The sequence below is a fragment of the Equus przewalskii genome, chromosome 24 (assembly GCF_037783145.1).
Source record: "Equus przewalskii isolate Varuska chromosome 24, EquPr2, whole genome shotgun sequence".
NCBI lineage: Eukaryota > Metazoa > Chordata > Mammalia > Perissodactyla > Equidae > Equus > Equus przewalskii.
This window is the reverse complement of record NC_091854.1, coordinates 26,846,407-26,872,562: the sequence shown is the minus strand read 5'-3', so window position 1 is coordinate 26,872,562 and position 26,156 is coordinate 26,846,407. Positions and strand designations below refer to the sequence as shown.

At 34.4% G+C, this 26,156-nt stretch overlaps 1 protein-coding gene across 7 annotated transcripts in view; it reads left to right on the top strand.

Annotated features, from left to right (window-relative positions):
• The window catches only part of LRRC7 (leucine rich repeat containing 7), a 492,999-nt gene that overhangs the window by 367,395 nt on the left and 99,448 nt on the right, over window positions 1-26,156 (top strand). For all 7 annotated transcript variants that reach the window (XM_070592305.1, XM_070592302.1, XM_070592303.1 and 4 more), the window contains 6 exons: window positions 4,048-4,120; window positions 15,165-15,294; window positions 16,298-16,413; window positions 20,456-20,525; window positions 22,470-22,569; window positions 24,852-24,976. In XM_070592305.1, the coding sequence (XP_070448406.1) occupies window positions 4,048-4,120; window positions 15,165-15,294; window positions 16,298-16,413; window positions 20,456-20,525; window positions 22,470-22,569; window positions 24,852-24,976 (614 nt within the window). The remainder of the gene's footprint in view (window positions 1-4,047; window positions 4,121-15,164; window positions 15,295-16,297; window positions 16,414-20,455; window positions 20,526-22,469; window positions 22,570-24,851; window positions 24,977-26,156) is intronic.

Here is a 26,156-nt window from a genome sequence, read left to right as displayed (position 1 = left end):
AGGGAAACCCAAACTTACAGGAGATTGAGGCAGGAACCCCTTTTCTGTGAAGAAAGACTGAAAAAAACCTACAACTAATATGTGGAGAGAACAGATAACAGGTTCACTGCTGAAAACCATGGCAAGTCTTAAGCTGGTTTGGACTGGATCTGCAATATCCACATGGGTGAGACATGGTGAGACTACCATGTTTCTGATATAAGACCTGCTTCTGAACTCCAGAGACTCGGGAGTCAGGTGGAGGTCCCCATAAAACTGCCCGACAGGGAGGGGTTAGCATAGGTAATGAGGAAACCTCACCCTCACAAATAAGCATGCAAACACATTCTTAAAGGAAAACTAATGTTGTTTTGACAACCAAAAACTCAAACAAATAGGAAAATTTACCCCAAGGGAAACCGAAGTTATCAAGCAGTGTCAAGATGATTTTAAGTATGTGTGGATCCTCAAACAGATCAAAGGAAGAATAACATTCCTAAAAACAGTAAGAAGTTATAAAACAAAACAGGTGATATGACCAAGAACAAGTGGTTATGAAAAAGAACCAATTATAAATCCTGGAAATGAAAATGTCACATAGTGAAATAAAAGATGATATAATTCTTTGTTTAAAATATCTTCCTTTCAGAAGGCAGACTAGGAAATTAGCCTTCTGGCCCGGGGAGGGCAGCCTGTAAAGGTGATAGAAAACATCAGATTAGATATTTGGCTGGCTTAAAACAGCCTGTGACAGGCAGGTGGTATTATAGATTTAACACCTTCATTTAGAATCCGAATGGTTCTCAAATTAAGAAACTAACTTTGTTATAGTAGTTTACTCCTTGAACTATCTTTGAGCCCTACTTACCTTTCAGGGAAAATTGTATTTATACATCTGCAGTCTCTAGAGTCCATGATGATACATGTAGCATGGCTGACTTTCCTCTGAGAATTCCCTTCTTGGTCAAGAGAAATATCTGGGAGAGGGGACTAAGGCTCTTTTCTAAGACCCTAAGATAATTCATTGATGCTGATTGGATGGGAGATTGCATCTTGTCTTCTTTATTTGATCATAGATTATCTATTGGACTACCAACATTTAAAAGAGTAAAAAATGAGAAATTTCATAGTATTAATAAAGGGAAATGGGAAATAAAACAAAATCTTTACTTTCTTCACACTATTTTAGTTCTGCAACTATGAGGGATTTGAATGAAGTGACAGAGTCAACAACAAGCCCTGGGTGCTGCGTCCTCTGATTGTGCTGGCTCCAGGGAAGATGAAGGGGGCTCTTCTCCTCTTCTATATGGAGGGTTAACAGTCTCTTCAATGAAATCTCTGCTTCGCATAGCACAGAAACTCAGTAATGGACAATAGAATTGTTTTTACTTTCCAAAATAATTTATGTTATTCACTTAGTGGTTAAGGACACAGGTTTTATAGTTGAGTTGCCTGAGTTCAAATTCTGTTTCTACCTTACTAGCTGTGTGACCTTAGACAAGCTATTTACTCCCTCTCTGCCTCAATTTCATCATCCATTAGGTAGGATAGTAACAGTACTTGAATCATGAGATTATTTTGAGCAATAAAAGAATTATTATATGTAAAATTGCTTAAAACAGTACCTGGCATGGAGTAAGTGCTCAGTGTTAGCTATTATAATAATGTAACAATTATTATGATCCTAGATTTGATGAGTGCATAACTATTTTGGCTTTTAAAATTCTATTACATGTGCATAAATGCCATGTAAATATTGGCTATTTTTGATAACATTATATTAATGTTTAATACATTGCTGCTTGTTATATATTTATACATAAGTAGCTAAAATCATAGTAAAAGGCCTCCTTTTTCTTTCTCTCCTGTACTTCTTAGTTGGGTGTATAGGATAAAGAGGTGTGGAATTCAGGAAGGGCACAAGTGGAGAGACAGAAGAGGATAAAATACCTTTGGTTCCTATAAGATAGAAGAGTGTCCAAGCAGATATGACATAGAAACGTAAGAAAGGAATTGTCTGCCAGAGGAAGTCAGAACAATGGAGGTGAGGCTAATGGCCTATTTCCACTCCAAGGACAATCAGATTCCACAGAAGCTTCAGAATCTGTCCAAAGAGTATCCCCTTGGATGGAGTATGTGAGTGACAAAGTAGCCACAACACAGATAAGTGAGGTCCCTTCAAATCCATAGATGTGGAACTCAGAACTAAGCAGTGAGGCCAACTTGCTTCAGCCTTTAAAGCTATAGAAGTTTCTGTCAATTGTGAGAATCACTATTCCATTCTTCAAAAAAATCTGTTTCGTCAGCCTTTTGGCCTTAGTCCCTAACCTGCCTGAAGATTTTCTCACCACAGCTTCACACCCAGAGACTATGATTCTCTTAAAGAGTGCTTTGCAGCCTGGCTTCATGGCATCTGCTCAGCCATCTGTAACCCAGCCCAAAACCTCTATGACTCAATCAAGAGAGATGGAGACTGCCAGCCTCCTCCAGCTCCTTTGGTGGGCGGGGGCAGTGGTTTGATCGTGGCTACCAGGTCACACAAAATTTAGCCGTAATTCATAGTCCCCTGTATTCTTCTCACAATTGATGAGCAGGCTCAGGAGTTCTTTTGTGTTTCCAAGGCTGACATTTTAACATATACACACTGGAGAAGCTAAAGTGATTCAGTCACCCTTTGAACATAGATGAATATGGCAGTGGGTGTTCAACTTCAGAGACAAATGACCTCAGTGTGAATTGTCCTCTTTCCCAGGTGCTGCTGTTTTCAGCATTGTGTCCTAGAGGCACAAGCTGATGTATTAAGCTTCCAATATTGTAGATATTTTCTCATGACAGTCTGATAGTCATAACATTTCTCTCCACTAAAGTAGAGATTCTGAGTGCTTCTGCAGAATAGGTAAGTGAGCATACTGAAATTTAAAGGGCAACGACAACTTTATTTCAGATTTTTGGTGACTTACTCTATGCCTTTAAGGAATCCTCAGAAGACTTGAAGTGAATGGGCATGATGCACAGCACTGCATCTCAAAGGATGTCCGCGAAACTCTACCTGGACAAGATGCTCTGTGTGTGCATGTGGATTCCACGGTAGCTTTGGAGAGTCACATTGCTACATTAGTATATTAAAACCGACTTGAAAAACTTCATTAAAGAAATCCGTTTAATTTAGCGTTTCCCCAGTGCATTTGACCACAGAACCTACTCTGTCCATCAGAACAAGCGTTCTGCAAAACAAGCAGTCTGTAGCATATAAGGCATATTTCCAACATAAAGCAAAAGTTAGCCAATTGTTAATGCTTTGTCCTTGGATTTTGGCTATTTAAGCCATATTGATATTATAGGTTATGTTATGGCTGGGTAGAAGCTGTTCTTCAATTACTCTGTGGCTAATTCTCATTAAAACCCCGAGAGGAGAGCAAGCAGGAAGGGTATGAGGGCATAAATCAGACAGTGAAAGATAAATAGTTGGAACGTCAATTCTTGGCCAATTCTACTTGGTGTATTAAAAACTGCAAGTTTTTGTGCTTACTGCTGATCCAAGTCAAGGATTTATGGTAACAAAAAGAGTATGAGGTCATATGTTGTAATTTTCCAAGTCCATAATTATAACCACTGCATTGCAATACCTCAGTACCCATTCGTTGATTATTAGGCTTAATTTGGATTTGTTTTCAATTTGTATCACAACAGGAATTTTAGTTATTAGAGCTTAGGAGTTAATTAAATATTAAATCACAGCTGGCTTGAAAAATTTCATCTGGTCCATTTGCTGCATAATAGAAAAGGGAAATGTGGTGTTACTGTCAACTCAAGTTTCTATGGAGCCCTATGTTTTGTTTACTTGTTTGCGTTGGTGTACTCGAACTCCCATTGATGTAAGTAAATGTTTTGCAAATGGAAGGTCAAAACTAGACTACACACAAATATCAGTTTGTAGGTTTATATAAGCAGAATGCAGCCAATTAGCTGACACACATTCATCACAGCGATTCCTTTTATTTCTTTCATATTGTATTTCCCATCAGAAATCTGTTCTTATGTATTGATAAACCTTCTTCTCTGTTTTAGGACTGTTGAAAAAGCTAACTACTCTAAAAGTAGATGACAATCAACTGACAATACTACCCAATACAATCGGAAAGTAAGTGCCAAATTTCATACCAGTCAGCCTCTCTAAAGCCAGAAACAGAGGGATAACTTGAGTTTTCCCCTTCAAAACATTTTCTACTAGAGATGTTAATAATCTTGTTCATGTGTAAACTTATTTTAGACCATATTTTATTTGGTTATATATTTGTATATATCTTAATTTAGTTTTATATCTGAACACTTCATTGACACCCAACTATATAATATCATGAGAAATACTTAACTGTGACTCTTTCATAAGCAAAGTGATTACCCAGACCTTCAATTGCCTGTAATTTTCCAGATATAGTTAATTTGGTGTTTTTAACCGCATAAAATATGTCCTACAAAATCAAATCAATTTTTATAAGGCTCTGCAGTATGTATATTTTGCCATTATACTATTAGTAATATTTGGTATTTGTAGAAGTTTAATGTACTTTTAGAAGCTAAAGAGATAAGCGTCTGTTTTAGCTTGCATTTTTAAAAGCTTCAAGATGAAAGATCATCATTATTTTTTAAGGACAAAACATATTCCATTTATTGGAAAGCAACTTATTTCTAATTTTATAGTTCTTTAGGAAATATATATAATTATCAGTGTTTCACTGAAATGCTTTTGTTTACAACTTATGTAAAATGAGAGATCAGTAAGCTATCTTCATTCTAAAACTGTGAAAGGCCATTTTATAGGTTTCTTGCTCCACATCTCAGTGTGAAGAATAATATAAATCCATAATTTAACACATTTGTGTATACTGAGGGTGGAAATGGGGAGGAAGCATGGGAAATCTCTGTACCTTCTGCTCAATGTTGCTGTGAACCTAAAACAGCTCTAAAAATAATGTCTATTAAAAAAGAAGAAGAAGAGGAAGACTGACTGACAAACCATGGTTATTCATACGTGGGTATTTGGCAGACATCTTGTCAAAAATGAACGAAGTGAGCTTGACGCTTCAAGGAAACGAACTGACAGTATTTGTTGCCAGCGATGAAATTTGAGCTATCGAGCAAAAGTTAGAATTTTGGAAAATTTGTTTCTGCCACCATGAACTTGACAGCTTCCCAATACTTAAAGTCTTTTCTGATAAGACTTGTGTGAAATTAATGAAAGTGATTTGTTGATACTACATTGTGAAATGTGTCAACATTTGGAAAATCTGTTTAACTCAGTGAAGCCACATTTTCCAAATAACCAATGTATGAGTTACAAAATCAGACATGAGTAAAAGACCCATTGAAAGTGCAAAATACACCAGCTGATTTTAATGTATTGGTATGAAGAGTAAGAAAAGTTCATTGATATAATTTCAGATTCCACACTGCAATTATCCCCTAATAAACTACCACTTGTTGAGTTTTAGTATAGTATCAAAGAATAATCACAATTATCCAAAAAGCTATTAAAATACTACTCCATTTTCTAACTGTACCTGTGTGAGGTTGGGTTTTTCTGACATAATTCAGGAAAATAATATACACACAATCTGTTGTGACAGATTGAATACGTAAGCAGATATGAGAATCCAGTTATCTTCTATTAAGCCAAACGTTGAAGAGATTTCCAAAATTAAAACAATGTCACTTTTCTCACTAAATGTTTTTCTTTTGGAAATATAGTTACTTCGCATAAAAATGTTATTCACACGTCATGGGTTTTTTATTGTTAAGAACAAATAACTATTTTAAAAACCCCTGTTTTAATTTATAATATACCAATAGGACTATAAACCATAGAAACAAAAGTTCTTTAAGATTACCAGGGATTTTAAGAGTGTAAAGGGATCCTAAGACAAAAATGTTTGAAGATTTCTGTTCTGTCACACCGTGGTTTGGATGGTAAAGTTAAGACAGCTATCGTCTACCTTTTGTTCTCACCGTAAGGTAGCACCCGCATACACATGTTTTGTATTTGCATGTATGGCAAAAAGGACTATATTTCTAAAATTTAGTATACCTTTAATAGTAGACCTTAATAAGCAACCTAAAAAAGTAAAATAATAATAATCATATAATAATAATGGCTTTGTTTTCCTTAAGAAATTCAGAATCGATAGATCAAAAGTTTAGTGCACGGACTAGAGATGAAATTTGATTATGTTCCTGTTAAATGGCACCCCAGGTCACATGCAGAAAGTCTTTTGAAAAGGCTGGAATAGTCTATTTTTTTATGAAACATTCTACCTAATCTTCTGGGCACCATAATCCTAGAAATGTTAAGACCAGTTGCAGTGACCAAAAACATTCTCACTCTGCACATAGAACGTTTCAGGATTAGACTTGTCTTTGGTAATTGTTAATAGTTCAACTATTAAAAATTTGCTGGAAGAATTCACTTTTTAACATTTTTCGTAGTCGAAATAGATTCCATGACTTGTAAAATTGATTATTTTTGTTATTGACTCTTAGTCTGTGCCTGGGAGTTCCAGCTGCTCTAAAAATTGAATGTGTCATGAAAATAGTGAAAAACTTTCTTGTGTGTGCTCACGTTGTGACAGACACCATGTTTGCTGCCTTACATGCCTTCTTATGTAGTTACAGGCCCACTAACACTACTAGATGTGTATTATGATCTCCCCATCAATGGATACAGAAACTGAGGCTGAGAGAAGTTTCCAGATTTCAAAGCTAAGCTGTTCATTGAACTATATATGATGCCTCTTAATATATGTGATAGTTGAGTCACACATTTTGTAATATTTGGTAATTTAATGGGTCCCATTGCTCTAGAGTCAAAGGATCTCCCATAAGAAGAGAAACTGCATGCTGAGCCTTCTCTCTCTTGGCTTTGTCTTGGACAAGAGCAAGAAACTGAAAATCTGAATGGGTATTTTAAAAAGTCCTTCCTTCACAGAGTATGGTCAAAAAGTCCGCTGGGCTGGGAATCAGAAAATCTAAGTAGCTATGCAAAGCTGGGTAAATCCTTTCTTCTGTATGGGTCTCAGACTCCTGAGGGACAGTGCAAGGAGCACTGACTTTGGAGTCAGACAACATGGGTGTGACCCTGGCTACACCGCTTACTGTGTGAACTTGGACAAGTTACTTAACCTCTCCGTGGCTTCGTTTCCTCATTTATAAGTTCCACCTACATCTAAAATTCTCTAATTCTCTGATCCAAATGTTTAGTCTACAAATGGCAAATTTTCATAGTCTACTTACTAGACTGCTATAATTGCAAGAAAATAAGTGAACTTTGTTCTAGTTACCTGAGTGCTAAACACAGTGCTTCCCTCTGTTCCCCAAGCCTGGAAGGACACCCGAACCTGCAACTGTGCATGGCTTTGGGAAAAGAATTTGGGGCTGGGTAATAGAGTATATAGGGACCCTTGCTTTTATCATATACCCTCTGTACTTTTTGAATTTTGTATCATGTAATGTTATTCTAGTCCAAAAAATAAAAACAGTACATGCACACAAACCCTTCACTGTATAAAACCCAAGTTACTTCACGTCATACTCAAGTTCTCCCATAGTCTAGTCTAGACTGGTGATTCTCAACATGTGGTCCCCTGATCAGCAGCATCAGCTTCAACTGGGAACTTGTTAGAAATACAAATTCTCAGAGACAACCCCAGATCTACTGAATCAGAAACTCCGGGCGTTGGGCCAGCAATCTATGTGCTAACAAGCCCTTCAGGGGACTGAGATGCACACTAAAGTTTGAGAACTGCCATCTAGACTCAGCTTACTTTTATAGTCATCAGCTAGCTTCTCACACACTATTCCATCCTGCCCACATCAGACTTGCCTAAGAGACTCGTTTAAAATGAAGCTGCCTTCAAGAGGAAAGTGCTCGGTTGCTTTGGCTCTGGAACCAGCACTTTGTGGGTTTAAAACCTGGCTCTCTGATGTGCCGTTGGGTAACACAGAGGCTTCTGTTCTCTGCCGTAAACTGGAAATCATAATAATGTCTACCTCAAGAGAATGTTGTGAGGATTAAATGTGTCAATAAATGGAAATCGCTCACACATTCAATGAATGTTTTTTTTAAAAAAGTAAACAAAAATATTGTCTTAGGTCCTTTGAATTTCTGGGATTTGGATTCAAGAAATATGTTTACTTGTTTTTATGACTTAATTCTTCTCGCTTCTGCGCACCCACACCACAGCAGATTCCTCCTCCGAATTAAAAGCTCTAGTGAACCCATGAACTAGACCAGATTTCCTAAATTATATTCTTTGAAACAGTGACTTGAGATTTTAATAGGTATGACATAAAGATAAGTTTCATGGACAAATAAATTTTGGGAACTCTGTATGGGAGGTAGAGAACACTCTAACTTGTGACATATTTCCATTTATTCTATCAGTCTGTTTCTATCACCATTTAATTTTTCAGTTATTTTGCCATGTCTTCCTAACTAGAGTATGGGCTCCTTGAGGGCTGGGGTCGTCTTGAGCATGCTTCATCTCTTTCTTTGTACCTCAGCAGTATGGCACAGGGGGCGTATTTGCCAGCTTCGGACTAGACTTAGATTTCAATCCTGGCTTCTGCTCTCATTAATTAATTGACTCTGGGTATGTCACTCCACATCTCGGCACTGCAGTTTTCTCATCTGTAAAATAGAAATGATAGTACCTCCCAGAGGTGGTTGTGAGATTTAGTCTTAGGGAGCCTTCAATAAATTGTAATAGTCATTAATAGTAATAGCAAAAAGATTTATTTATTGATCATTGCTTATGTTTATCTGTGTGAGGATTAGTAATATAACATGAATGAAGCATCCAGTTCTTAAAAAGGAAAATGTTTTAGACTTATTTGCAAATAAGATAATAATACATTATCTTAGTCTGCTCAGGTTGCCGTAACAAAACAGCATAGACTAGGTGACTTAAATGACAGAAATTTATTTCTCAGAGTTCTGGAGGTTGGGAGTCCAACATCAAGTGCTAGCAAGGTGGGTTTTATTCTGAGATCTCTTCTCTTGCCTTATAGGCGGCTGTGTGCTCACATCACTTTTTCGTGGTGTGTGCACAGGGAGGGAGTGGGACAGAGAAAGAGAGAGAGAGAGAAATTGACTCTCTGGCATCTCTTCTTGTAAAGGTGCTAATCCCCTCGTGAGGGCCCCATCCTCATGAATTCATCTCGCCCTAATTACCTCCCAAAGGCCCATCTCCAAAAGCTATCACATTGGGAGTTAGATCTGCAACATATGAATTTGGAGGAGACAAAAACATTGAGTCCATCTCATACATATTTTAACTTATAAAAGCTACTGTTAGGAAAAGCAGTGTTTGAAATTGTTTCCGTGCTTTTTGTCAAAGTCCTTAAGAAGAAATTGTTTAGAATATTGTCGTTTGGTTATAAAGTCAAAGGACCTAGAGAGAGAAATTTAAAACACAAAAGGAAAAAACGTTAATGTATTTCCCAAAGTGATAGAAGTATCCTCACACACACACACAAAAAGTTATTGAGAAAAGTACAGAGAAATGATTAAATGGAATTTCATTGATGATTGTATAAGATTTTGGTTAAAGCACAAAACCAGCAACAATATCTATTTAAGAGCCATTCTCCTCTACTGCCTATTTCCTCCTCCACTTCCTGCCCCAGCATTTTTGGGTTGTGACCATTTACGGCTTGTGACCAAATTATAATTGCAGTGCTTACACCAGCATATGTGAAATGTTTCTATATTTTGGTTGGTTAAGAAATCTTTCAGTATTGGTATCCTAACTTGAAGCATATAGAATCTTTTTTTAGTGATCTTTTGCACTGAAGCTATTTTCTACTCATAGGTTACAGATCTGTTCACTAAAAAATACTTTTAAACAGTATTCTGCATTTGGGTGATATTTTTCTCCTATAATTAAAAAAAAATTACAGATTCCTTTTCCAATCAATTTAGTTAACTTCCCAAAAAATCCAAAGGAAGGCAAAAGTTAATAATTACTTTAGAAAGATAGGAAAACCAGGTGAAATGAAAAATATATTGTTTATACAATGATGGAATTCTGCTCAAAATCAGTCAACATAGGTGTTCCACCGGTAAAGTCTCTAAATAGTTGACTATGCCTAACAGATGCTATTTCTACCACAGTTTCACTGAATTTGGCTTAGACTGTAGGATTTAGTACCAAACTGGGTGAAGTTCACTTAGTAAGCACTATAGAAAAGAATTAGTCTAAATTTTGTTAATTTCTTGCCAGTATTTAGAAGCAGTACAAGCAACTTACCTAATGTTAATGAGAAAATTAAGAATGGCATCTAAAACTTGTTCCTAGCCTAAATTAAATGAAATTGATGGATATTGGTAAAAGTTGCTTAGCATTCACTATGTGCCCACTCCAAATGTTTTTCGTGTATTAACTCCTCTACGATATTTAGTCTTTATAACACATGGGTAAGTACTGTTGTCACCCCCTTATGCCCAGTGATGAAACTGAGGGACAGAGTAACTAAGAAATTTGATGAGAATATTGCCGCTAGTAATTGCAGGAGTCCAGACTCCAGTCCCCACTGGCTGCTGCAATTTAGTTTCTCAACCCCTGGGCTATACTGGCACTTTCAGGGAGCAGCTATATAAACAGCTTGCCTTTTCCAAGTTTTCTCTCTCTCTCTTTGGTTATTATATCCCTTTCTACTAAATCTCTGCTTGTACAGTCACTATTCTTCATAGTCACCTGAAATTTGTCTAGCTCCCATGTCTTACTGGTCACTTGCTGGTAATTTTACACTTATCTACTAGAAGGTTTTATTTACATAAAACAACTCATTGTAAAAGGGAAGGTTACAGGATAACTTTTACACGTTTCAGAAACAGATTGTTCAAAATTTGGGTTTTTCGGGGTACTCAATGCCTCGTAACAGGTCATTTTAATGGAATGCCAAATCCATGCCAGGGGCTTAGCATACATTTAATTTTCATTGAAACTCTATGTATTAGACTTTACCAACCAATTTTACAGATGAGAAAACAAGGATTAGTAGTAGATAAAGGTCACTCAGCAATTAAGTGGCCACACTAGAATTGAAACTCAAGCCTGTCTGAATGTTTTTCACTGAATTACATCACTTCTGTTAAGAATTAAAAGTGACCTAAGAAAATGAAGCCCAAAGCCATTTATTTTTATGTTTATTAGCATCTATGTTAATAGTAATTTAATGGTATCCAGTGGTTTCTAACGGTCATAAACAATGTTAAAGTGAAATTATAGATTATCTATGTAATACTCAGTCTCTCCTCCTTATTAGCCAGGTAATTGAGGGTTAATGACACAGTAATATCTTCCCAACCAAGACTAATTCATGGAGACCAAACTAAAGCAGAGAAAAATGTAGAGAATATTTCTAGAAAATTGTCAATATTATTGTTGATGTTCAATTTCAAGCATTTCTACCTCCGATAGTGTCACTGACGTGAACAAAAGCCTGACTGAACACAACTCTTGTAATATTGTATCGATTTTAGCTGTTATTGACATATCTATTGTGTATATGTGTGTGTGTTTAAATGTTACCCTTGAAATATCTGCAAGGGCTCTATTTAAAGCCTTGCAGCTCCATGTGCAACCCCAGGACCAGCAGCATCTCCGTCACCTGGGAGCTTGTTACAGACACAGCATCTGGACCCCACCCCACACCACTGACTCCGAGTCAGCCTTTTAGTAAATTCTCCTGGTGATTGCTGTGCACCCCAAAGTTTGGGAAGCAGGGCTTTAAAGCACTTTACACTTCCTTTGCAGAATGTTATTACTTTTAATGTGCACAATTATAGACTATAGATAAAACTTTTTTTAAAAAGGTAACTTTTTATCTCTTTTTTTGCATAAAGTATAATGAATGTATTTTTTAATTGAGGTATAATTGACGTATACCATTATATTACTTTCAGGTGTACAACATAATGATTCGATATTTGTATATATTGCAAAATGATCACCAGAATAAGTCTCATTAAGATCTGTCACCATACATAGCTACAAAAATTGCTTTTTTCTTGTGATAAGAACTTAAGATTTACTCTCTCAGCAACTTTCAAATACGCAATATAGTATTTTTAACCAACTATTGCTACCATGTTATGCGTTACATTCCCATGACTTATTTATTTTATAACTGAAAGTTTCTACCTTTTGACCCCCTTCACCCGTTTTGCCCTAACCCACCCCCCACCTCTGGCAACCACGATCTGTTCTCTATATCTATGAGCTCAGTATTTTTCGTTTTTGTTTTTTAGATTCCACATATAAGTGAGATCATACTCACTCTTTGTATTTGTCTTTCTCTTTCTGATTATTTCACTTCTTTTGATTTGCTTTTGAATGCCAGTGATAATCTGAGTAAATGCGACATCACTGTTTTCATATAGGGTCCTGCATTAAAATACCTTAGGTGATTTCTAATAAAGTCAGCTGGACTCTTAGATTATCATCTTGAATCTTGTGGATTTCAGAGATCATTAAGGAATGTATGTTTTGCACCTAATAGCTTTTCTCTGTTACTCAGAGACGTAAAATACTCTTAGGCTATAGGTTATTAATTCAGTATAACCCATGGTGCAGTAAAAACATTGTCTTTTTAGTGTAGGAAGTTCTCACTTTATACAGTAGTGAGGGAATGTGAAAACAACCATGCAAGCTAAAACTATGCAACACAGTCTTCATAATCAATGGGGAAAATTGTGATTGTTCTGACAAAAGGTCTTTAAAAACACTATTATTACTAGTTATAAATATGTAGGGAAATGGAATAATGGTAAAACAAATTTACTTAGTATGCGGTCGTTGTAAATTTTAGGAACATCAAGAATTAAAGTGGGTTTTTTTTTGGTAAAAAACTTATCAAGATTAGTTTGAACAATGCTTGCCTTCTTTTCATTCATTGTGTAAGTTATAATTCAGGGTGAACATCTTTTCTGTGCATCGTTGAATTGTCAGACTCATTTTTAAAAGCGTGGATCAACTTCCAAACTTTTATCCTTTGTGTTTTCAACGTTATGAAACATTTCTGACAGTTCCTTCAGTGTAAGTTTACTGCCTACATCACGTCCTCTGGGATATCTTCATCCTTTTTATCGCAACCACTTTCCTCATTTATGTCAGCAAGTTTGCGTTCACTAAGTTCCCCTGGCAGCATATCCCGTCTCTCGAATAGTGGCAGGCAACATTCTCACAGTCAGCTATTTCTTCTGTACCTCCATTTATGTTTGATTCAAATCCTGCAAAGTTATTTGCACAGTGTGCTAAAAGTTTCTGCTATACTGCACACGTATTACTTGCTGTTACTTCCTGCCATGATGCTTGAATATTGTCAGTTGTGTGCTTTATGTCATTTCTTCCAAAACTCAGCTAAAGAAACCACATTATAGCCAAGTCAAAAGTCTGTGTAAGACAATAAGCTTTCAAAGTTGAAATAACTCCCTGGTCCGTTAGCTGTATTAATGGAGTGGTTCTTGGTGATAAAAAGAACATTTTCACATTTTCATTTAAAACCCCAAGAGAATTAGGGTGACCAACAGCATTATCCAACAATAGTAGTGCTTTGCAAATTTATTAAATTATTAATATTAAATTTTAAATTATTGTACCTATAGTATCTCTCTACGGCTGATTGACAAGAAGGCAACACAACTACATGATTTACTGTCTGTGTGTGAACTGAATAACAGATGTGCAGTGACCGTCACTAACAGACTTTGAAAGAAGTAATGAGACTAATCACTGATTAGGATGCACATCTGTTATTGACATTGGGCTTTGTAGACTAAAGAGTTAGCAACAAAGCGTATACTTTTTGCTGTTGCTCACAGTTAACGTATGGAGGTAATTGAAGTTTGAACCATGTTCTTGGGGAACTAATGTTGTTTAATGAAACCATGTTAACTGAAATTTGTGCATGTCAGAACTGTGCAAACTAAGGACTGCCTTACTGTCACTCAGGACTAACCTCAAAACACGTTTCTATAAAAGAAAGAAAAAATGAGAAACTTTAATTACATTTTTAATTGTTTAATTCTTTGACTTCTGCCTCTGAACATACATCTGAAATTTTTATTTTAAAAAGTTCCTGGTACTTTTGTGACCTCTTGCTGAGTACATGAGACCCTAAATCATTGATAGAAACCTTTTTTATTCGATTCTACCACATTTATTACAGGCATTATATGTGTAAGCCACTGTGCTAGACTTTTTTTAAGAAATAAATAAGCTCTTTTTAAACTCACTTCTTTTTAAGAAAGAAATAAATCTGGGTTTCCCATATACGTTGATCTCTGCCCCCACCAACATGCACACACAATCACATAGTCATGCACACCTGGTACCCAACAAGGTGACCATGCCTGCATGTAGGGGCCTCAGAGGATTTAGAAATGAATTTATCAGGGTCCACTAATAAGAAGAGAAAATATTTCCTGAGCGTGTATCTTATGGCAGGTACTGTGCTAAGTTCTTTATTTACAGTATTTCATGAAATACTCGGAGCAAATGCAGGAGGCAAGATAATACAGTGGAGCCGCATTGTCTGCGTGTAGTCCCAGCTCTCCTCATTTGTGTGGCCTTGGGCAAGTTACTTAGCTTCTTTAAGCCTCAATTTCCTTATCTGTAAAGTGGGTTTAAAAATAATAGATATCTTATAGAGTTGTTATAGGGAAAAGATTAGTTATTTTTATCTCCAAAATGCTTAGTAAAATATCTAGTGTTTAATCAGTGTTTTTGTTGTTAATGTTTTGCCTCTTCATCCTCCCTTTCTTGGACCTGCCCTCCACACCCTCCTACCTCCCCAATGCCAGTTACGTGCACTCATTCCAAGGATGTACATCATGAACAGCTGGCTGTAAATGACACTAAGTTCTATAAAAATAAACAAAACCTCCTGTCGTTTTTAATGGTTCAGCTAAATGACAGGTGAATTTAGAAAGGGAAAACATAAAGCATATTTATTTTACCAAATTGAACTATTTCTTAACTGATATTGAACCATTTGGCTGAATTGATAATTAATTTATATAATATAGACGAATAACTTTGGTGAATTTGGATATGCAGCTTTTTCAAAGCTTTTTTTTTGCCATCTTGACCTTTTAAAATGTCTAACTAATGTATTTAACTTTTCAGTTTATCTTTATTAGAAGAGTTTGACTGTAGCTGTAATGAACTGGAGTCGCTGCCTTCTACCATTGGCTACCTTCATAGTCTTCGAACATTAGCAGTCGATGAGAATTTCCTTCCAGAATTACCCAGAGAAGTGAGGAATAAACTTGTTTCTATTAACTTTTAATGAATCTGTTTTGGGATTAAATCTTAACAGGTGCAGTGGCAGTGTAGATTCATGAGTTGGGCTGTGAATATATATAGGAATTATCTACATATATATTTGTTAGTCATTCTCTTGTAAATGAGAAATGATAACTTCTTATATTTGACTCGCAAAATGCATTTGACTTAAATATTACTTGCAAAGGAAAGTCATAAAATATTGTACATTAACGCTAAGAAATAGAATTTTAAATAATTCATATATTTTGATTTTAAGAAGAGTTAAAAATAACATTTTTGAATAATTACATTTCCATTTCTGAAGTGAAATATTTTTAATGTAAATAAGTTTTGTAAAGTGTTGTGTTGCCTAATAACATAATTTTAACTTCAGGATTCACCAGGAGGTTCTGTTAGTGTTTATCTCTAAATAGGATTTTTATTTATTAATATCAAGAAAAAAGTATGGAGTATATTTTAATTTAACATTTGCTACTAAACACTTCTATAAAGAAGAAACAGTAATCAATGTATCACTATTTTAGAGCCAAAAGTTATGAATAAAAATGACAAATACCATTGTAACATGAAGTAAAACTAACTTTGCAAAGGAAATGTCAATAGGACTTCATTTTCTGAGTACATAAGATCCTCCATTATAAACATAGTTGTGTTGGTACTCACTTAGGTGGACAAAAACAATGTGATTTATGTAAACAATAAAGTTAATAAATATCCTGAAAATAAAGTTATAAAGAAAATTCTTCCTCCCTAATATGTAAAAGAACATGAGATATACATTGCCTTAATATCTAAAGGAATATGTATAATATATACACATATTTTAGAGTGAGGTTATATATAAAAAATGCATATTAGGAGAAAAGTGATAAGGAAATATGTAAATTAATTAAATTGCTTTATAGATTATAAAATTAATACATAAAAATAGTTTACACTGTGCTTTACTTATTTTCTTTTGTTACCCATAGATTGGAAGCTGTAAGAATGTAACAGTTATGTCGCTACGCTCCAATAAACTGGAATTTCTTCCTGAAGAGATTGGACAAATGCAGAAATTAAGAGTCTTAAATTTGAGTGACAACAGGTATTTCTGCAACATTTCACAATCACATATTGCTTATTTACTAAATGCAAATTATTGTTTCTTGTTAATAATTTTGGAAACTTTACGATGAAATATATGGAATACAATTATGCATCACTTACTGATGAGGATACAGTCTGAGAAATGTGTTGTTAGGCACTTTTGTCATTGTGTGAACATCATAGAGTCTACTTACACACACCTAGATGGTACAGCCTACGACACACATAGGCTATATAGGACCAATCTTGTGGGACCACTGTCATATATGCGGTCCTGCATTGACTGAAACGTCATGTGATACATGACTATAGTTAGAAAACAGCAGAAGCTAGATTATTTTTAAACTGATATTTCTAAATTTTATTATTTGATTATATTAAAATAATACATTGTATATTAAAATTATGTAAAATTTATATACCCAAATTTATATACCAACATATGGTATTATATACCATATGTATCTCCTATATGCACAAAGCATAATATTATGAAGGCATGGAAAAATAACTGTAATAAAAAGCTACAGAATTTATTAGTAAAAATATGTGCTTAGGTATATACATATGAGCACATATGTGTTTTCATGTATCCATTTATGTCTCCAGTAAATTAGCTGGGCAATGTGTATATTGTCAACACCATCAGAATTCTGGTAAGAATATTGCTAATAAGCTAATGCTCAAAAGTTGTAAGGTTTATGAATTATGGTAAGGACAACCAAATGGTCGTTTAGTCATGTTCAGAGCAGGATGAAAAAGGAAAGATTAGTCCTTTTCTTGTGACAAAAGTGTTACATCGGTGGATGGGTTAAAAAAAATCTAAAACTGTGATCCATCTTTGTTTCCACAATTGTCCTCAAATAGGAAAGCATAAAAATGAATATTGACTAAAGATAACTACTAAGCATATAAAGCGATTTCAGAATAGAATACACGAACTTTTTGTTTTCACTAAGTTTCAGTCAGACAAAATATAGTCTAAGAAACAGATTTTTCAACAAAACTATCAAGAATTAGTTTTTATGGAACATGAAGAATGTTCAGATTCTGAAAGTTTCAAGATAAGTGTGGGAATACTCATTTGTTTGTTTAAGAAAAAAATAGTGTGAATTTCAAAAAATCATTCAGTTAGTAGCTCAATAATGTTCCCAACTAAGAGAATAAAATAATTTATTAAAAGGTTTGGGATTTTATTTTTAAAATTAGGGTGATGAGGAAGCTTCATAACTTGGTGCAACAAGAGTAAGTCATGTCAAACCAACCTCATTACTTGGTTTGACTGGCTTACCAGACAGGAAAATGAGGGAATTGCCTTGAATGTTGTGCATGACTTTCAGCAAGATATTTTTCAAAGTTTTCCGATTATATTCTTGTGAATAACGTTAGGAAATATAGTCACAGAGATATCATAGGAAGATATATTCCCACTGGATTCAATTACAGTTCCCAGCGGAACCAAGGTCCATTATCATCAACTTGGAGGGAGGGTTTTCATGATGAGCTATAGCAGTCTCTCCCAAATTCTTGATCTGCTCAACTTTGATTCATTAATAAGCTACATGATCGTGCAGAAAATATGCTTATCAAATATTAAAAATGACCCATAGTTAGAAGGATTATAGTGGAGTTATTTATTCAACAAATAGAGCATACCTGAGTACCTACCATGGGACAGAGACATTGCTAGATGCTAGTGCAAAAGATACTAATAAGATATTGGGTGAGAATCTCATGATATCAGGAGTTTAAAATATTTCATCCATCTAGAACTATAAGCTTTATTTATTTCCTAGTACAGTGAGTAGAACACAGTCTTGAGTCAAATTAGTATTTTTAAATTAATGAATTAATCAATGAATCTTAACCTGAGGTTAAAATTAATATTCAGCCAAAGCTGAGGCCAAAGTTGAACATTACTATCAGAAAATGAACAGCTTGGATGAAAGATTAAATATGAAGTGTCCAAAACTCATGATTACTACATGTCATATTTATAATAGAATGCATTTTAAACATTTGGTATTATAGTTCAGGAATAATTATTCCTTTGCACTGTCAACAGCATCATTGCTCCTGTGGTCAATTTATTTGCACATTTCTGATATTAAATAGAGGCTCACTTTCAATGCAGGTCACCGGAAGGGCAAGGAAAAATGAGGGTCGCTCATCCTAACAGTTGCTTTCATCTCTTCATACTTTACATTTATGACTGAATTGTTGATGATTTGTCATGGATGTTGCTGTATATGATTCTGGAGAGTTTTCCCCTCATGTACTTTTTTTTTTTTAAGATTTTATTTTTTTTCTTTTTTCTCCCCAAGGCCCCCCAGTACATAGTTGTATATTCTTTGTTGTGGGTCCTTCTAGTTGTGGCATGTGGGATGCTGCCTTACCATGGTTTGATGAGCAGTGCCATGTCCACACCCAGGATTCAAACCAACGAAATAATGGGCCGCCTGCAGCGGAGCACGCGAACTTAACCACTCTGCCATGGGGCCAGCCCCCTCCCCTCATGTACTTTTGATGTGGCAGAATTAATATTCTGCTTTTAATTTTTCTCCACATGATGTGAAAAGTTCTCCCCATAAGACCTTACTTCATAATTTCTGGGTTAAATAAAATTAAATAACTAAAAATTAGAAATATCTTTTATGTAATTTGGTTTAATGTTATATATACTAGTATAACAAATAATTCTATAAAAATAGAATTATTATATAATTTCTTTTCCTTCTTTATATTCTTATTTATCTTTTACAAATATTTATTAGCTCAGAAAGGTTACTATATTCTTCCTAAAGTTGTCTTGCTAATGTACACTCTGTTAATATTTGCATTGGCTGTCAATATCTTTATTAAATTATTTGAAAGTACTTAACTGCTTTTGCATATAAAATGAACTGCTTCCACAATCCCTATTAATTATTGCAACATTTTGCACTTCCATTATCAAAATATATTTATTCTTCAACTGACTGATAGAATTCAACATATTAAAGACTTAAGGAAATTTTTCATTCCAAGTTATGTCTAAAATGCTTATCTGTATTCAAAAGTGTGCATGCAGAAATTAACAATAAATCCATTGGCATGCCTTGTTTGTATTATGTGCTTTGCTGTCTAGTTATGATGATAACCTATATAATCACAATTTATTGATCATGCCAATTTCAAGGATATCATATAGGATGTTGAAGTAGGCATTTGGCAGTTTGACCCTCCAAAGGCTGAAGCCAAAGCTAAATAGATGGTTTTAATTGAATACTAAAGCTGAGCCAAACTTCACAAATCTCAAAATGCTATTTTTAAAGATTCCTTATTTAAATATCTACTATGTAATATATGAAGGGTGAAGGAACAAAAGGGCACACCTTCAGAAGGCAACATAACATTGGGAGCTGTAAATTTCTTTAGTAGTAAAACAGACATGGCCCCTTGCCCTCATGGAGCTACAGTTTTGTGGGGATATCAGACAGTGAAAAAATAATCACGAAAATCAATGTCATTACAAACTGTGATATGTTCCATGAAAGAAAATGCAAGGTGTTTTGAGACTAGATTGGGGAAAACAGTTTAAATGAGGAGTCAGGAAAAAGCCTCTTTGAGAAAATGGCCTTTAAGCTGAGAGCTAAAGGACATATGATATTTAGTCAAGAGGAGCATGCAAGAAAGAGTATTCCAGACAAAGGAAAGGGCTTGGCTAATCCTCATAGTAGGCTGAGAGAGGGCCAGTAGTGCTGACTAAGTCAGGAAAAGAATAGCAGAACCTTCTGGAGGAATTCTGGGTGGCCAGATCTTATAAGGTCCAACAAGGCATGCTAATAATTTTGAACTTATCCTAGATACCACAGGAAGCATTTAAAGGGCTGTAAACAGGAGATTTTTCACTTTTTAAAGATTGCTCAGGCTAGTCAGTGGAGAAAGAATTGGAGAGAAGAAAACGAAATCAATAAGTTACAGTATTCTAAATAATTCTTCATAAAAGTGAATTTTATCCATCTTCACCCATGCTATTAGAATTTTCTTGTTTTTTGCAGATTGAAGAATTTACCATTCTCATTTACCAAACTTAAGGAGCTTGCAGCTTTGTGGCTTTCTGACAATCAGGTAAAAACTTTTATTACCTGATTTATTTTGCTTATTAAAATGGACGCTAATGGAAACTCTGGATTACTAACTTAACCCCAATAGATACCTCTGACAATTACTGCAAAATATATTCTTTATCCCCTGGAGGTGATATTTTTGTAAAGGTAGTAATTCAAATCTGTATTTCATTCCTGTAGACAAAACAGTACTGTAATCCCCACCCTTTTTAAATACTTCAATTTAGCATCTACTTCATTGTCAGAGATCTAATACACAAAATGATCATTTTTATAGCTTTGTAGCTCCAGGTGGTACATGTATGTCCTTAGAGGACATATTTTAATTATATCTCTGAAGGTGAAGATAAGAAATCATTACCACAATCCGCACAAGAGGGAATTATTATCCTCCATGTTCCTTTTTCTTCTCATACTTTTAATTATAATCAACTTAATTCTAAAACTTTATTCAAGAAATTTGCAGATATCTTTGCCACTATTAGTATTTTCTCTGAAATTGTTTTGAATTTATTCCTGAAACTCATAAAAATAGATTATAATTTAATCAGTAATTGAGTGCTAATGAAAAATTTTATTAACTGGAAAATAACAAGAAGCAGTTGCAGACATCTGATTTGCCCCTAGGAAAACGGGTGAGAGAGAGTTTTGACGTAGTTTATTAGTCCTCCTTTACTCTTTTCTGGTAATACTAAAATTTTGAGACACCTATCCAAAAATGTGAATAGTCAAATGAAAACAAATCATCTTGAATTTAGTTTGTTATTTATTGATAGCAGAAAAGCAGAGTTACTGGTAAATGAATGGTTCAGACTTCTAGGTATTGGGCTACTTTCATGAAAAATTAAAATAAACATTTATAAAGGTAAAATGTAAGTGTAAGAATAATGTTCGTGTCCCTATAGTCATTACAGTGCTTGCTTTCATCTACTGAGTAAAAAATTAGATTGTCATTCAAATTTAAATCTTATCAATGAACTATAGATTTTTCAAGGCATCAACCTATCATTATAAATAAATCATTTCTGGAATCAGTGAGAATTATGCTAATGGAACAGTCTACTCTACAGACTTGCATTGTGAAAAAACATCCCCTAATATCGTGATTTATTACTCTTGTGGGAGAGTGAACAGAACAGTGACTGCATCATTTAACTTTTATTTAGAACAGTGATTTAATGTGTTTCTGACATAGTTTCATGAGACAAGTTGGTATCCCAAATCCCCTTTGTGCTTCACTCGTATTAATCAACGTCATGAAATAAGCAGATTTTTAAAACATTAAATAATGTGATCATTTCCAATATATTTCTATTTACAGCATGCCTTGTATATAATATCAAAGTTCTAAAACACTCTACAAAAATAGTATTTCTGAAATAAAATTAAAAATAGAGAATGAAATATAACCACTCATAGGTAAATATGTTGTGATAGATACAAGTACAGTTGCTTATCTGTATGTGCACTCTGGTTGCAAAAATACCTCTTGAAAGTAAATGTTTATGTTGTAACCTAATTAAATCCACAGATGGTCTTGCATAGCATGAATTTGATAGAAGATTCCATTTGTCTTTTTAGGGCAACAGTATGTAAAAATGAATGGGCATATAGAACCATACCAAAAGCTTACTTAGTTGAAACAACTTAATACATTTGGGTCTTTTCAGGATTAAAATTGACATTGCTCAGTGAAGATGAATAGGTTTTGTAAAAGAGAGAGAAAAAGAAAATTTCATCATGAAGACCTTGGAATTTAAAAATATTCCTCAACAATAGTCTTATTTTGTTATACTTTCTAATTTCATTACTTTTCTCCTTGATTTTCTTTTAATTGTTCATTCAGCTTCAGTGAGGCCACACTATTGACCATTATCTTATATAAAAGAAACAGTCTTCATATTTACTATTTAACTAATCTAATTTGTATATTCTTTGCTTCCAGTCCAAAGCCCTTATCCCCTTACAAACTGAAGCCCATCCAGAAACAAAGCAAAGAGTATTGACTAACTACATGTTTCCCCAGCAACCTCGTGGTGATGAAGGTAAATTGTCAGTAGAAATTCCTCCCATACTTATGTGATTATGGATAAAAGGAATTAACGTCATTCTGATCTCTGGCCAGGAATATTGACCATGGGCAAGGCTTTAGAGATAATTACATGGCACACATAGATCATTTGAGGGTTAACTCTAAACATGAATCTTATCTTCCACACTATAATATTTTAAGTAAGATGCCAAAAACAAAACTCTTCCTTTTTATATCTTACATGAAAATAGCATTGACTTTTAGGAGAAACTTCTCCTGGTGGATTGCATGACACAGGACTGGTTAACCTAGTGTTAACTAATTGAATGAGCTAAGAAGAGTCAGATCTTAAAGAAGGTTTAATGAGCTGGTTTATTTCCTGTGTTCACTAATTTCATGAACACAGTTTAAACATTTAGTCCCGTGATCTCAGGCCCCAAATTATTTCATGTTAAACGTCAACCCTAAGAGATGACTTGCAAATTATGACCATTCTTTCTTTTTCAAGTTGAGTTTCCCTAAACAATGTCAGCAACTATGATAGGAATACTTTTTGAAAAACCTAAACCTTTTTCAATAATTAAATCTTCCATCCTACGATCACATTATTCATAAAACTTTTAAAAGAGGTTTGTCCTTTGCCCTTTGGAACTCAGCATAAGCTCCTTAGCCCAAGCCAGCACAGGCTGTCGTGCACATTTTCTATAGTCTTACAGTGAAAGTAATTCTTGGAAGAGTAAACCCACTTTAATCCACCTGTAGATTAAATCCACCCAATCCACTTGAATGAGACCAACTTTTAAAAGAAACTATTTGCTTTTATTTTTAGGGATAATTATAATAAATGTCTTTAGCCTTTGACTTACAAATGTAAGCCAATCATTTTGGGATATTTCAGGATATTTTTGTTCAAAATTTGACTTACAGAAGTAGGAAAAGGAAAGATTATTTTCATATGTATTATTCAGTCTTCAAGAAAATTGATCTTTTGAATTTGTGAAAGAAAAGCTAGTGTGTTTATATATGGGATAAGAAAAGTCTTAAGTAAGGGTTATGTTTTATTCTTGCAATTTTACTTATATTTTCATTTTAATATCCCTAGATTATCAAAATATTTCATTTCAAAAGGATGTAGGGGAAAATGAAAAATATCTCATATTCTCTAGTCATTTCTGAGATCCTGTCTCAAAGATCAAATCCCTAACTTGTTCCAGGGAGTGAGGTAGATCTCGTTAGGTAAGGTGTGATGTTCAGGAATTCACCTAGTTTTGTTTTGTTTTCCTTTGAGGGAGGAAGAGTTGATAGTAGAAAAGTTTTCTTGAACCTTAAGGAAGTCACCCTTTGGTTTTTCAGGCAGAAGTGTAATAACTGAACTTTCAGAATACTTTGCAACTAACAAGGAAATATACAATAAAGGTGCTCCTTTGGGAAAGAGTTTATCCTAAACTAAGCACTTTCGTTGCATTTGTATGTGATCTTCACAATAGCGTTGCAAAAAAGATACTATCTTTAGCCAATATTTTGATATAAGTTAAAGATTTATAAGCCATTTATTTTCCCAGTTAATTTGAGACATTTAGACTAATTGAGATCTTAATGTTACAGACTAAATTTTCCATGTTTGTTACCCTAAAAACAGGCTCCCCTCTATTGCCCCCTCAACACGCACACCAAAACAAAAAGTTGCAATCATGGACACTTTATTGAAAAACCAACGTTATGTAGTAGCTTTCACAAAATCCTGATAGAATTTAATGGTTACAAATACAGGCTCTGTAATCACACCGACACGGAATAGAATCCTGCATTGGCCACAAAGAAGCTGTGTGACTTTGAGCAAGTCTATTAACACTCAGCTATAGTTTTCTCATTAATAAATTGAGGATGATATTAATACTACCATTGTGCTGGTGTGAAGATTAAAAAAGATAATGTTTTAAAATGCTTAGTCCAAGTCTCTCTGTTATTATTATCCTCTAGAGAGCCTATTCTCTACACTGGAAAACTTTCCAATCCCAATATATAATTAATGTATACTTAGGAAAGCTGAATTTGAGTTAAGATATTAAAAGACCATGTAACAAACATCAAGGGAATTTTATTCCTTTTTTCTCTTTCTTTCCTTATTTCTTTCTTCCTTTTTCTCTGTTTCCTTCTTTCCTTCTCTTTCTTTCTTTCTTTTTCTATTTTTGTATTTGTTCATAGTACCCATCGCCATTTTTTGCATAGCGTACTAAGCTCTATTAATAACACTTTATGTAAAAAAAACAATAATACTTTGGAATCTAACTGTAGATTTCCAGTCAGACAGTGACAGCTTTAACCCTACCCTGTGGGAAGAGCAGAGACAACAACGCATGACAGTTGCCTTTGAATTTGAAGAAAAAAAGGAAGATGATGAAAATGCTGGGAAAGTTAAGGTGAACTATTTAATTTTTGTTTCTTCTCTCTTCTCATTATCTTTGTTTGTCCACTGTTATTATTCAGATAGACTTTGGGACAAATTGAGTGATCTCTGCTAGAAGGTCACATACATCTTCAAGTCTCATGGTGGTACCTTTCATTGTAGCAGGATGGTAATTTTGGAAGCATTAGTGTGCTTCTGAAAGAGACTAATGTCCCAGTCATGACTGAGCAAACATGATATGCCACCTCATCTTACAAAATAACAACATAAAAGAGATTCAAGCTGAGAAAAAGCAAAAAAAAAAAAAAACCAAACAAACCAATCTGGGTAATGGGCATTACCAAAGCATCTTATTACAACTTTGAGGCACTGAAATGGTTTTCTTTCAATCACTGAGCAAGGCATCATGCAGACTGTATGAGGCCAAAATACACATTGTTGAAGAGCCAATGGATTAATGTATTATAGTGGTATTAAACTCTCTGAAAGGTTTTGTGACCCTGGGATATTTGAGAAGAAGTTACAAGTTTTAAAGGTGAGTGCAGGTGATATTCCTTAGGGAAAATAACTTCAATTTTTTCACTTCAAAGCATGTTTTAAAAATTCCTCTGTTGGAACTAATCTAAGTCAAGTAACAAGATTGAATTTTAAAATTTATATTTTTCTATTATTTAAAATAGAAAATATCAGAATTGATATAGATTTTAACTCAGATCTTCATGTTATCGTCGTGGCAACATCTTGAATCTCTCATTAATTTTTATGGTATTATTTGTACGCTTTTTCTGTCATGGATATTAACAGCTCTCACTCTTAGTGACCAGTTACCTGAGTAATTGTACATGCATCCTATTAATAGATCTAGATTGTGTGATGTGTTCTTTTCTGTCCCTTTAGTCCCATTCTCTAAAATTTTTCTTAAATCAACATACTCTAGAACCTTACTAAAATAGACAGTAAGGTGATTGACAAGGCTTACCTATATCATTGTGAAGAACCCAAAATGGATTTCCAAATCAAAATGACAATTTTGTTAAAGATTTGGGTTTAAGAAAAAAAATGTTTCTGGATGGTTGGTTAGTGCTATCTAATAACCAAAGAGACATTTTTTTTTAACTTGTGAATTCCTGGAAAAAATAATACTAAACTAAAAATAGACAAAGACCTTTAGAACATTTCTGTTCTTCTTTTAA